Below are 12,746 nucleotides of genomic sequence, written 5' to 3'. Positions count from 1 at the left end.
AAAGTTTGTTCGAATTTCGTACTCAGGAATTTATTCTGCCTAATCTCCTCGAATATATATAGCCCCTCGCATTCACCACCTTCTCCCTTTCCTTTCTGCATATCCTTACCACTATTCTTATCCCTATTCTTAACTTGCATTGATATCATATTGTTATCCGACAAGTCAAGAGCGGGTCTCTTGCAGCAGTTTTTGGGACAGCAACATTGGAAATTCTCTTCCGCATCTTTTTCATCATTGCTTCCTTTTGCCTTGTTGCAAAGCTTTGGGGAAGAAGAGGTTTGAGCGCGGTTCATCTGTCTCTTTCTGCAGAGAGAGCATTCTTGTCTCTATCCTCATCAAGTCGACTCAGAGGGAGCCATAGCTTCAGATCTTCAACTCCCCATTGTAGATAACTCGTAGCTACGCAATTATCCTTCGATTTGTTTTCTCTTGGACATACGGAAGAGTGCATCACGGCTTAGGGTATACCTGCTCATTCACATGGCTGTTTTATCTGCAAGACACGCATCTACCCACCAAAGGGCTTGGAATCTTGTCATGTGCAAATCCTACACTTCAATATGTTCTTGCATTACTCTTCCAGAGACAATATGTCCTTTTTGATGGCGAATGTAGGTATCTGTTGAAGGTGCTATGTGAAGGCTTTGGCCATGCCATTTCCCGTGTCGACAGCCCATAAACTTTACGCATGACAGGCCATCACTTCGTTGTCTCCTGCGCCGGCGTTCACCTCAACTGACCAAAATTATCAGAATTAGGACGACCGCCTAAAGGGCAGATCGAACAAATACGTCGAAATCGACCAAGGAAGGACAAATGGTAATCGAACAATGATAGAAACCAACCAAATGCGGTGGATATTGCGTGGATACATAGTCGGGACGTTATAATGTTCGGTCGAGATAGGGGCCCACCCAGCACCAAAGTGTATAAGGTCAGGGCCCTATTATGAGGTGCTAAGTGCTCTTTGAGAATCAGCTTTAACCCATCTCCTTCAAGGGAATCTCAATCTCCGCCGGTGACAGTTTCTGTCCAGATCTTCGTAATCATGGAGGTAAATTCTGGCAGACAAAGCTGCTTCAACTGGAAGAACTGAACCAAAACTTGCAAGGAAATTGTATGCTGGAGAGCCTCGCTTTCGACGTCAGTGTTGAAGGCACCGAGGAAGGTAACAAGGCAGAAGACAACTCAATAAGCGCTGGATTGAAGAACAACGCCCTTCCTAATAAGCTTCGACCCATGTCGGTAGTTGCAATCCTTTTCTTCTTTGAACGACAGACTTCCTCGACTGAGCTTCTGCGGGCTGAGCCAGCTTCCGAAATAGGGGAGGGCAATTTGTCGCATGGGCGAGAACGATGGCGAGGATTGCCGCAGTCATGGTGAAGCCGTTCGTTCACTGCTTCGAGTGTTGAAATAGGGGATGATGGATGCCACACAATCTTGAAACCAGCACGAATCAAAAGTGGTGCTCGCAGCTCGACGATCACATCTCCTTCAGCGTCAAAAGGCGAGGAACATGCTCACATATCTTCATCTCCTCTTATGTGGGTAGCTACACGGCTTCTTGCGATCCGAATCCATTCGCGGCATCAGTCTGCTCTTCATTCCCGGAGCTGTGCTACAAAGGGAACATATCTGGTTCTCATAGTGGCATCACACCCTTAAGATGCCACAGGATGGTGATTTCTAATCGATCCGCGATTGACGACGCCTGCGTGTACCGTTCCATTGCGCGGACTGCTCAGGACCGATATTGTGGCGCTCATGATAGCTGGTCGAGGTGACAGTGGAAAGAGCAGTTCAGGATTCATATTGGTATAGCGGTGAGCTGTGTTACACAGGTCTAATTCTGACATGGCAGTTGCTGGTCGTCATTCGATGCCTACTATTCTCACACTGAGGAGAAGGCTTGAGAGACAGTCTCGCAGCTAGTCACCAACTCCAGCAGATAGGGCACTTGGGATTTTTGGTAGTGAAGCAGGAGTGATCGGACAGCAAAGCCGTCATTGTACGCCTCCTCAAATCTTCTCATACTGGGCTCTCCGTCATTGATCTCGTCCTCCTTGGAAAAAAAAAAAAACTTCACCTGTATTTATTCCAAGCCAGTTCATCTCTTCGCGCTTTGAAACGAGCAACACTTCAAAGCCGTCAACGCGCTCTGTTGCTATCGGCAATCTATCTGGAAAGCTCTCACTTCGGTTTTATTTCACCCTCACCACCTAGTCAATAATCACCTGTTCAATCGCACAACGACCACCGGTTAGCTGTCAGCTTTGACCGTTCCTGTGCCTCTCTGCGGCCTGCCGGAACTCCTTTTTCGTTCCCTCCCAGAATCGGCGCTATGGGTTGGTTCACAAGTCTGTCTGTTTATTTTGCTACACTCCCAAATGTCCCCCATACTCCTCGATGCAAATGAGTTACCACCGGGCTCTGCCTATATACGAGGGGAGAATTGGGGAGACGACATTACTATGAACATCTTGTTCTGGGGCAGATTTCTGGAAAGGATTGTATGAGAGTTTACGACAGAAGCAGAAAGGAAATGGAAGAGATAATGGACGGATACTACGTTGGGCGCTAGGAAGAGGAGAAACAAAGCACACCTTACCGGGAAATCCCCGAGATAAATGGGTAACCAAGCGACATAGGCCGAGCTGATGCTGTCTTTTAGTGAGATGTTGAGATCCGATGCAGCAGTGTTAATGTGCTGGGTGAACATATGGCGAGGCCGGCCGGGTTTCATGGAGTTTGATGATGGCAAAAGGGTATGGAAGAAGAAATTAACGTAAATATTACTATTTGCCCCAGTCACAGACCTGTGCAAATTATCTGCGACGGGCAAGATGGGCATAGATGGGCTCCGGAGAATGTTCTAAGGGGGGGAGGGGGGCGATGCAGGCGGAGCTGCATGAACCATGGCTGTCCTTCGGAGCGGAAAATATGATAAATCTGTCAGACGGGTGTCAGACGCCCAAATTAATCGAGCTGCACGACCAACGGAGGCCCTTGAAAGCCACCAAGCTTAGCGTTGCCAGACCAATTCTTTAAATGACGCTCTCAAGAACCTTTCGCTCCTTTCCGCCTCCCGCCCTCCCTTATGCATGTTGGCCAACTGCTTGAACCGCCCAGATTCAACCACCACCCACTGCAGGCCACCCCGACTTGTGCATCAGGTCGTCCCTATCTTCAGCATTCTTCTGTGCGGGAACCGCGGCACCATTCTCACTCACGGTCCACCTACGAACGGCATCAAACATACAGTTTTCACTTCGTAATTCCAAACGCAACTCTTGGAATGGCGCACTACGTGTGAATGCAGAGGTGCGTTGAGACACGTACATATTCATCTGGCTCTCTGCCAATTTTCATTTGATGTCAACGGCGTCTTCGGGCCAAAAGAATGGACTTTGCATCTCGCCATTTCCGGGCGTGCTCTCGTCAACTGCTTGATCTGTGATCAAGCTGCCGTCAAGCTCTGCAATTGCCCAACATGCATACAAAAATTTCTGACTCTCGCTACAACCACTTACGATCACGAAAACAATTTTCTCGATACGTGATCGGAGACTTTACGTTTGGGCTCTATCAGCAGAAGGCACGCCACAAACTCTTTTTACAGAGGAACATCTCGCGGGTATTGGAGCATCACGCGGAGCGGCGGAAGGAGAAACGCCCGTGGACGAGTTCGAGGCCTACTGTGGCGAAAAATACGACCGACACCGAGAAGGTCTCAGAAGGGACGATTTCGGGTACAAGAGAGCCAAGTGGGGTGGTAAAGAGTGCTGTAGTCCACAGAACAGAGACTTCGGGAGATCTCACTGCCACCTCGAATTCGCCTCAACCGACAGCACGCGATATGTCGTCGAGACCAGACCCTTCTGAGCAGAATGGAACACAGCAAGAGAGCACTAGGCGGCGAAGCATCAGAAGCCTCGTCAACAAAACGTACAACCATCCTAATGCCGAGCTAATGCTTGATTTGAGTAATATCAGAAGGAAACTCAACTTCAGAACCAATTGTCTTAGCGGCGATCAGAGGCCTTCCAAACGCCAGAAACGTGACGCTGTCCGATGCCTGTGCCATCTGACAATATGGGACAATCGCGATGGCTTCAATGTGATGCCACTTATTACCAAATCATCACATTGCGATGTAACAGTCGGTGACAATGGCGCACATGGCTACTTTGTCGACCTCGAACTAGAAGTGCCTTTCGTTGTCAAAGCGACAGAGCTCAAAGTTCCCATTCACCAAGCGCCGAAATCAGTTCGGGGAATTATCAACAAGTATTTTCTTGAGATCAAGATTATTCCCTGTGCAGTTGACAGTTTCTGGCCTCCAATACCAATTATGAGCAAGAGCGACACTGACAAGTTCACTTCGGAAATTGGGAAGATGGAAATTGAAGAACTACAAGGGGCTATTGTCGCAAGATACACCCACCTTCCACAGGCCCCTGACCCGGATGTCCCGCTCAGTGTGTTTTTCCTGCATGAAGGACGCACATACAAAACGAATTACGGACTCCAGGTGACATCAACTTGGCAGAAATCTGACCTTATCTTCAAACCTACTGAGCCGGGGAGCAAAGACTTGGATGTCGACTCGTTTCTGTCCCAAAACTTGAACGCGGTGTATTTGCCAGAGAGACCAAGATTGGACCAGAAACCTGCTACCAAGGCAGCTCCGCAGAGTCTACACCAACCGGAAACAAGCTATTGCTTTTCTAGCACGATTTCGAGGCAAGCAGATGCTGGTGAAGAGTTCCGCAATGCCATAGTTGAGGGGTACCGCTGTCCGCTTTGCGCCCCGTGGAAGTCGCAGAGTTTGCAGAGTTTGCTGTTTCATCTCACGACCACGCATCCGAAGTATAATTTCTCGGTAGCAAGGCTGCGACGAGACCCCATCACCAATGAACCAACCGAAATCCAAATTAAAGTCGATAGTCTCGTGAACCTCAGAAGGGAGGAGAACGATGTTCAATTTCACTGGCAAGCTCCAGCCAAACCATTCGACCTCTCGGCCTATGTAGAAGGCGATCATAGTTGGACAGGGGAAAAGTTGGTTAAGAAGCCTCCATTGAGCGATATTACGACTTCCAATAACTCCTGGTCAACCATATCGGCCTCGCGATATCCACTAGCCTCTGAGGTCCCTGATTTTCGTAAACCTAACCGCAGAAAGGCCAGAGCCGTTCGCCTGCAGTCCAAGTATGACACACCCGAAGATGTATGGACCTCCATTTCAGATCGACCGGTCTCCCCCAGCGAAGAACCATGTAGTGACACAGATGACGAAGTCGACAACAGCTTGCATATTGAAAAGCATATGGAACAGCTTGAAATCATGGCTCAACAACAGGGTTGGAGCAATCATAAACGGGAGCTCTACAAACGGTGGAACCGACACCGGACGGAAGAACATCTCGAACACCCCCGATACCTCTCGAATTCTCTCATTAGATTTGTCAGAAAGCATAGAAGATGGTTGAAGGACGGGAGCGATGAGCTGTGCCAAGTTTTCTTCGACTTTTTGAGCGAGCTGAAAGAGAAGAAGGTCATTGATGATAATGTAGTTGCGGACGTTAACGAGCTGATTTTCCAAGGTCCTCCATCGGCAGCACTGGCGGAAGAAAGAGAGACAAGCGAAGTGGTACTCAGTCGTGTACCAGAAGTGGCACAAGGCTCTCAGGGCACTGAAACAGACCATTTGCAATCCCGAACTCGAGTGCAGGCGCAAAGAACACAAAAAAGGCAAGGAGAATTGGACAAGGAAAGTGAACGAGCTCAAACCCAAGTGACAAGTGAATATAAATGCGGCGATTGCCTCAGGGAAATCGAGTTTGCACACAAGAACACAATCTGCTGCGCGGATCCCGAGTGCAGGACACCCGGAAAGAGGTATCACAAGAGATGCGCCTTGTATCAGAGATTGTTGTTCGGCAAGAAAAGAAGAAACATCCCAACGCATGGGGACTTTGGTCGTCCTCTGCCGGAACTGAGTCCAACCGAGAACGAAAAGCTGAAGAATTGGATGTGCAAGCACTGCGTTGCGAAATGGTGGGTGCTCTTGCTGGAGCGTATACCGAAACGGATACAACCTGTCAAGAAGAAGACAATAAAGATAAGGAAGAAGGTGAGGAGAAGAAAGGTAGACGATGAGTCGCTATTGAAATGGGCGACCCATGGGGCATACGAAGAGAGGATGAAAGAGGAGATGATTAAGAATACGGTGGCAGCGAACGAGGAGGCGACTGGAAAGGGCAAGGAAGTGGCGAGGGAGACGCGGAATCCGGTGGCAGCGAATGGCGAGGCGACTGGAAAGGGCAAGGAGGTAGTGAGGGAGACGAGGACTCCGACCGTCAACAGGGAAGGGATTCCAATTAGAACTCCGATTCGGAACAAGATGGTGCTCCCAATGAGGATAAGTGGAGGGAGCCCGACGAGGACGGCGAGCCCGAAAAGGATGAGGAGCCCAATGCCGACAGCGAGGGCGGCAGCGACGGCAAGGGCTAGGTTGAATTCCCAGGAGAAGGCCGTCCTTGCAAACAAAATTCTGGGGATAAACAAAAGGAAGAGCGGTCTATCGAAATCCAGGTTCTGCGGAGAGACCACAGACACAGAGTCCTAGATATTTCTAGGAGCTAGGACCAGGGAGATGAGGATGAGGTCAAGCTCAAGCTCAAGCTCAGGCTCAGGCTCAGGCTCAGTGCCGTCCACTGGCGAGCCTGCAGACCATACACAGCACCGCGATTTCTGGGATTCTGGATGGGCGATGATATTGGTGAGTTCTGGGGTCTGAATCGGATTCGGACGCAGTGAATGGGGATCCAATATCCATGGATGCAATATTCTATCCAAACCAATCCAGTCCAACGCAATCAAAAACAAAAACGGAACAAGTAGAACTAAGCCAGGGGTGTCAAGGACACTATCCTTGTAGCCGTAGTTAGGTATGCTCATGCCTGTAGCCTTGGCTATAGTCGTCACTACACAGATGGAGGGGGGAATGTGGATATGGATACATTGATGATTGTGGTGGGGGTGATAAGGGTCTTGTATACACGGAGTGTATACCGAGTACGGAGTATAGATGAGGGGTCTGGAGTATAAGGAAGCTAGAGCCGGGAAAGAACCAAATGTCTGAATGCCAGCAGATTGAATGAATTTTTGGGTTTGGTTTTGTTTTTTTTGGGAAGCGGATCTTGGAGCTGTCTGTCTGACAGCAAGTCAACCACCCCGATGGTCTATCACTTGCCATACGAGCAAGAATGAACCCCCATTCTGATCGCTTTTCCAAGCCTGCCGTGAGGCAGATTGATTCTTGACTCTTGGACGCCTGCATCTCTTTTGCCTCCCGAAGAAATGCTGTCAATGCCATGTCAAATCGCTTGACGGATGGAACAAGATAAAATATCCTCTTTCATGGTGAGGTTCTAAGGGCAATTCTGAAACCTGTGCCCAATGGGGGCCCATCAGCTTCGCGATTCGAATCACATATTTGCGTGATTCATTCTTCGAGAGCTGAACTAAGGCCATCACATCGGCCGTCGCCGCAATTATGAACCGTCAATATTCCAATGCTTTTCGCGGAAGACGCGCAATAATGCAGGCGATATCAACCTTTCATCTCCTCATCCTCGTCTTCAGGCGCCTCGAAGTCTTCATCGTCATCGTCGTCATCGTCATCCAAATCGTCACCGGCATCCTTTGACTTCTGCTCGGCTTCAGCCCAGTCGATCTTCTTGCCACGGGTTCGGGTTTCGACAATGTTTTCCAGTTCAAGTGCTTCCATCTCATCGACTATATTGGAAGTTAGTTTGGATTCCCCTTCGCGGAAATCTGCGAGCGGAGGATAGATGGACGGAGGTTTTCATGGCAGATTGGTGTGCGATTCACATAGGAGTGATGTGAGAATTTGCTCAAGGGGTAGAATGTACCTTCATCTTCAACTTCGGGTATCTAGAGTAAGTGATCATGTCAGAATGGGCTAGGAAGACAAATCCTCGGTGTCATGGACGTACCTCTTCTTCCTCTTCCTCTTCTTCGTCGTCCTCGTCATCATCCTCTTCCATCATCACAGGCTCCTCGACCGCCTTGCCCTTTCCTTTGCCTGTGTCGGTAACTTCGCTTGCGCCCTGAGGCACAGTCTCGCCGTTTGCTGCCATTGTGCGGTTTGGTAGATATGAGTGGGGAGGATCTAGGGGTTTGCGAGTAATAGGAGAGGCTGCCTTGAAGTTAAGAGCAGTTGGTGTTGAGCGCAGCAGTGTGGCAATTGCTGGTGGACAGACATTCGAGTTTGGAGCGCTGCGCGCTTTGCGACTGCGCGCCAAGCACCAGTACACCACTAACCCGATTAGACCTAGCCTAATCACGTGTATATTCTTTGTCTGGTCGGATATCATATCCGATGTCAATTCGCGGATTCTGTTTTGGATTTATCGCGTCCACGTCCCGACTTCTCGAGTTCGCGGCTACAATTGCTCGGAACAGTATGGGGCTTGAAGTTTGATGCCGATAGGATGCTACTGAGAGATCACACATGAAGATTTCAACGTTGCAATTGTGTATCCAATCGAAGACACTTATGGGCTGCCACCGTTACGGGGAATAGACGGTCGCTGATTACAGCTATGGCAACTGGAATTTAGATGGCTGCCATCATGAGCGGCATCAACGAGCAATTAACGTCGCATTGAGATAAACTAAGCTCAATTTTGAGTGGCCAGTTACCTCATTCCCTGCTGGTCCCTACAAGTAGTATTCTCATAAAGCTAGAGCGATGCCGAGAGACTACTTGTAGGGTGTCTCTGAGGAGATCTCATCTTTCATATGTCGATATAACGCCATGAACAGACTGGATTCTTTGCTCTCGATGTTTTTGCAGTCAAAGTGTGGATGTTCGTGGGTAGTACCAACTTACTGACAAGTAGATGGCTTCTACAAGTAGTTCGCCTTGTGGTCAGAGTGGTTGCGTGTAGCTAATAGTAGTCTCTGTAAGGGATTGAATTTGTCGCGTGATGTCTTGAGAAAATATTGCTGATCTTTTAACCTTCCGGTCAATTTCAGAGAATGGGAAGACACAGGACTAGGACGGGATGGAGAACAAATTAGGCGAAGCGACTCCACACGATCCTCATCTTCTAGCAAAGTCTCCCGAACTGCATCTTACTTTGTATGGAGTACGATTTTTGGCGGGGGGGGAATGTGTGATGTATCAGTGGGGATTATACTTGTAAAACTGCGACAGTGGCTCGCGAGTGGCGATGATTAACGTCAGAAGAAGCGAAAAGAATTGGGATGATGTTGTTAGATGCAGCGATTTCATCATGCTTAGAAGCATCGTGAAAGATTTCTGACTGGTACCGAAAATGCAAGTATCAGGCGACTTTTTTTTTTTCTTCGCTACCTTGTATGGTTGCCCCTCCAATCAGTCGCGAAGAACCCACCTCAGCCTTGTCTGGAGAAATTCAGCGAAATAGGTAGTTGGAGGGGGAAATGAATGACGTACGAGGTACCTAGGCATTCAGTCATTCAGTCATTCAGTGCGGGACAGCTTCCACCGCGAAAAAATGCCCAGCTGCAGCCCTCACCACAACAAAAGGCTGCCCTCACCAAAGTGGAACATAGGGCGCACACAGTGAGTGGAAGGGCACAGACAATTCAGGCAGCTTCACAGCCCACTTCAAGTCACCGCAGGCGCTCGCTGGAAGAGGCCGGCAGCTTCCAGCTTCCAGTGGGAACCGCAACCCTGCAGCTAGAACGGTCGCCAAAGTTCCACGTACTTCTTCACGCTTCGATTAACTGCGTCCCGCCCTCGCCTTGGCAAAATTTTGACAACAACGAAATCCCATAAATCCCAGTGATCAGGCTCTGCCTTTCCTCTTTCTCACCATCAGATCACAACATCCAAAACTCTCTTAGGAATAAGAAGTCTAGTAAAAGACTTTCATAGCATTTCTTTCTCCCTTGCACGAACACCCCATTTCCTCTCATTCTCCAGTCATCATGGCACCAGCAATTGGTATCGATTTGGGCACTACCTACTCATGCGTGGGTGTCTTCCGGGACGACCGCATTGAGATCATCGCCAATGACCAGGGCAACCGAACCACTCCCTCGTTCGTGGCTTTCACCGACACTGAGCGTCTCATTGGCGATGCCGCAAAGAACCAAGTCGCCATGAACCCTCACAACACCGTCTTCGACGCCAAGCGACTGATCGGTCGTAAATTCAGCGACCCCGAGGTCCAAGCCGATATGAAGCACTTCCCATTCAAGGTCATCGACAAGGGCGGCAAGCCGGTCATCCAGGTGGAGTTCAAAGGTGAAGAGAAGCAGTTCACACCAGAAGAAATCTCGGCCATGGTCTTGACCAAGATGAGAGAGACTGCGGAGTCATACCTCGGTGGCACAGTCAACAACGCAGTCATCACCGTGCCTGCCTATTTCAACGACTCTCAACGTCAAGCCACCAAGGATGCTGGTCTGATTGCCGGCCTCAATGTCCTTCGTATCATCAACGAACCCACTGCTGCCGCTATTGCCTACGGTCTCGACAAAAAGGCTGAGGGCGAGCGCAATGTCCTCATCTTCGATCTCGGCGGTGGGACTTTCGATGTTTCCCTCTTGACTATTGAGGAAGGTATCTTCGAAGTCAAATCCACTGCTGGCGACACTCATCTGGGTGGTGAGGACTTCGACAACCGTCTTGTCAACCACTTTGTCAACGAGTTCAAACGCAAACATAAGAAAGTAAGAAGAATCCCATTTCCTTTGCCCTCCTCCCTTTTCCCTTTGGAAGTGGTGTTTTGATTTTGCAGCGGCTCTGTATAGCGGTTTTGCACTGTTTAAAACAGAGTCGGCTGCGGAATACGGACCCACGTCCCCCCCCCCCCCCCCGGGGCGGGAGGGGCCTTCCCCCCATAAAAGAGCTTTGTTATCAACGCTGCCGCTTCCTCTTGTGGTGGTCCACCGGCATTGCACCTTCCAATGGATTGCGTCACAATGGGCTGCTCTTCTCTAAAGCGACGGCGTCGAAAACAAGCTCAACATTGCCATCTTTTACAATATCATTTTTTGTTACTCAACATATACTAACGGCTCACAAATAGGATCTTAGCTCCAATGCTCGGGCTTTGCGTCGTCTTCGAACCGCCTGCGAGCGTGCCAAGCGCACCCTGTCCTCGTCGGCACAGACCTCCATTGAGATCGACTCTCTCTACGAGGGCATCGATTTCTACACCTCTATCACTCGTGCTCGATTCGAAGAGCTTTGCCAGGACCTCTTCCGATCCACTATGGAACCTGTCGAGCGTGTGCTGCGTGATGCCAAGATCGACAAGTCCTCCGTTCACGAGATCGTCTTGGTCGGTGGTTCTACCCGTATTCCCAGAATCCAGAAGCTTGTCTCCGACTTCTTCAACGGCAAGGAACCCAACAAATCAATCAACCCTGACGAGGCCGTCGCTTATGGTGCTGCCGTTCAAGCCGCCATCTTATCCGGTGACACTTCTTCCAAATCGACCAACGAGATTTTGCTCTTGGATGTTGCTCCATTGTCCCTCGGTATTGAGACCGCTGGTGGTGTCATGACTCCTCTGATCAAGCGTAATACCACCATCCCCACCAAGAAGTCCGAGACCTTCTCTACATTCTCTGACAACCAGCCGGGTGTGCTCATTCAAGTCTACGAAGGTGAGCGGGCTCGCACCAAGGACAACAACCTGCTCGGCAAATTCGAACTCTCCGGTATTCCTCCCGCGCCTCGTGGTGTTCCTCAGATTGAGGTTACATTCGATATGGACGCCAATGGTATCATGAACGTGTCTGCTGTCGAGAAAGGAACCGGCAAGTCGAACAAGATTGTCATCACCAACGACAAGGGCCGTCTGTCCAAGGAAGATATCGAACGTATGCTCTCTGAGGCCGAGAAGTACAAAGCTGAAGACGAGGCCGAGGCAGCCCGTATCGGCGCCAAGAACGGTCTGGAGTCGTATGCCTACTCTCTCAAGAACACTATGTCCGACTCCAAGGTTGATGAGAAGCTCGATGCATCCGACAAAGAGAAGCTCAAGTCTGAAATTGACAAGATCATCTCGTGGCTCGATGAGAACCAGACTGCCACCAAGGAAGAATACGAGTCTCAACAGAAGGAGCTTGAGAGCGTTGCCAACCCCATCATGATGAAGTTCTACGGCGCTGGCGGCGAAGGTGGCATGCCTGGTGGAATGCCTGGCGGTGGTATGCCTGGCGGTCCTGGTGGATTCCCTGGCGCGGGCGGTGCTGGTCACGGTGATGATGGTCCAACTGTCGAGGAGGTTGACTAAATGTCTTCAAGATACGACTAAAAGCATGAGCGGCTTTTAATTCTTGTGTCAATCATACCGGCGTTGGCGTTATCGATGGGACGTGACATGATACCTCTTGCATGGCATAGAGTTTTTCGGCATCTTCCTATGAAGAATTGATTGAGGTTTACGGGATCTCTACTGGTGATGACCAGCGAGGAGATGGTCAGAGTAGAGAAATGACAGAGCTTAGCATAGCTTTCAATACAAAAAATATTCCATCTCAAATATTTCATTTTGCTTCATCCTCATAAAAAATAGCCGGTTCATGGAAATTGATCCAAGTCATCACCGCAAATCTGATTTGGTCAGTTGCCTGCTGAAGGCTATTGGTAGCTCTTGAGAGAGGGGGGCCTAACATATATCCTGGTCCTGGCTTCCCCAGGCTTACAC

At 49.6% G+C, this 12,746-nt stretch overlaps 3 protein-coding genes across 3 annotated transcripts; 2 read left to right on the top strand and 1 right to left on the bottom strand.

Moving 5' to 3' along the window:
- Positions 1-3,493: 3,493 nt before the first annotated feature.
- A1O5_06994 (uncharacterized protein) lies at positions 3,494-6,519 on the top strand (the record flags this gene model as incomplete). The annotated part of the gene is made up of 2 exons (XM_007747583.1): positions 3,494-6,340; positions 6,391-6,519. 2 exons carry the CDS (start codon positions 3,494-3,496, stop codon positions 6,517-6,519), a joined length of 2,976 nt encoding a protein of 991 aa, XP_007745773.1.
- Positions 6,520-7,621: 1,102 nt separating this feature from the next.
- Positions 7,622-8,171, bottom strand: A1O5_06993 (uncharacterized protein; the record flags this gene model as incomplete). Its single annotated transcript, XM_007747582.1, has 3 exons — positions 7,622-7,806; positions 7,944-7,965; positions 8,028-8,171. 3 exons carry the CDS (start codon positions 8,169-8,171, stop codon positions 7,622-7,624), a joined length of 351 nt encoding a protein of 116 aa, XP_007745772.1.
- Positions 8,172-10,011: 1,840 nt separating this feature from the next.
- On the top strand, positions 10,012-12,332 carry A1O5_06992 (hsp70-like protein; the record flags this gene model as incomplete). Its single annotated transcript, XM_007747581.1, has 2 exons — positions 10,012-10,758; positions 11,118-12,332. 2 exons carry the CDS (start codon positions 10,012-10,014, stop codon positions 12,330-12,332), a joined length of 1,962 nt encoding a protein of 653 aa, XP_007745771.1.
- Between the last annotated feature and the right edge of the window lie 414 nt (positions 12,333-12,746).

The sequence above is a fragment of the Cladophialophora psammophila genome (assembly GCF_000585535.1).
Source record: "Cladophialophora psammophila CBS 110553 chromosome Unknown aczJe-supercont1.10, whole genome shotgun sequence".
Taxonomy (NCBI): Eukaryota; Fungi; Ascomycota; class Eurotiomycetes; order Chaetothyriales; family Herpotrichiellaceae; genus Cladophialophora; species Cladophialophora psammophila.
This window is presented reverse-complemented; position numbering and strand designations above follow the sequence as displayed.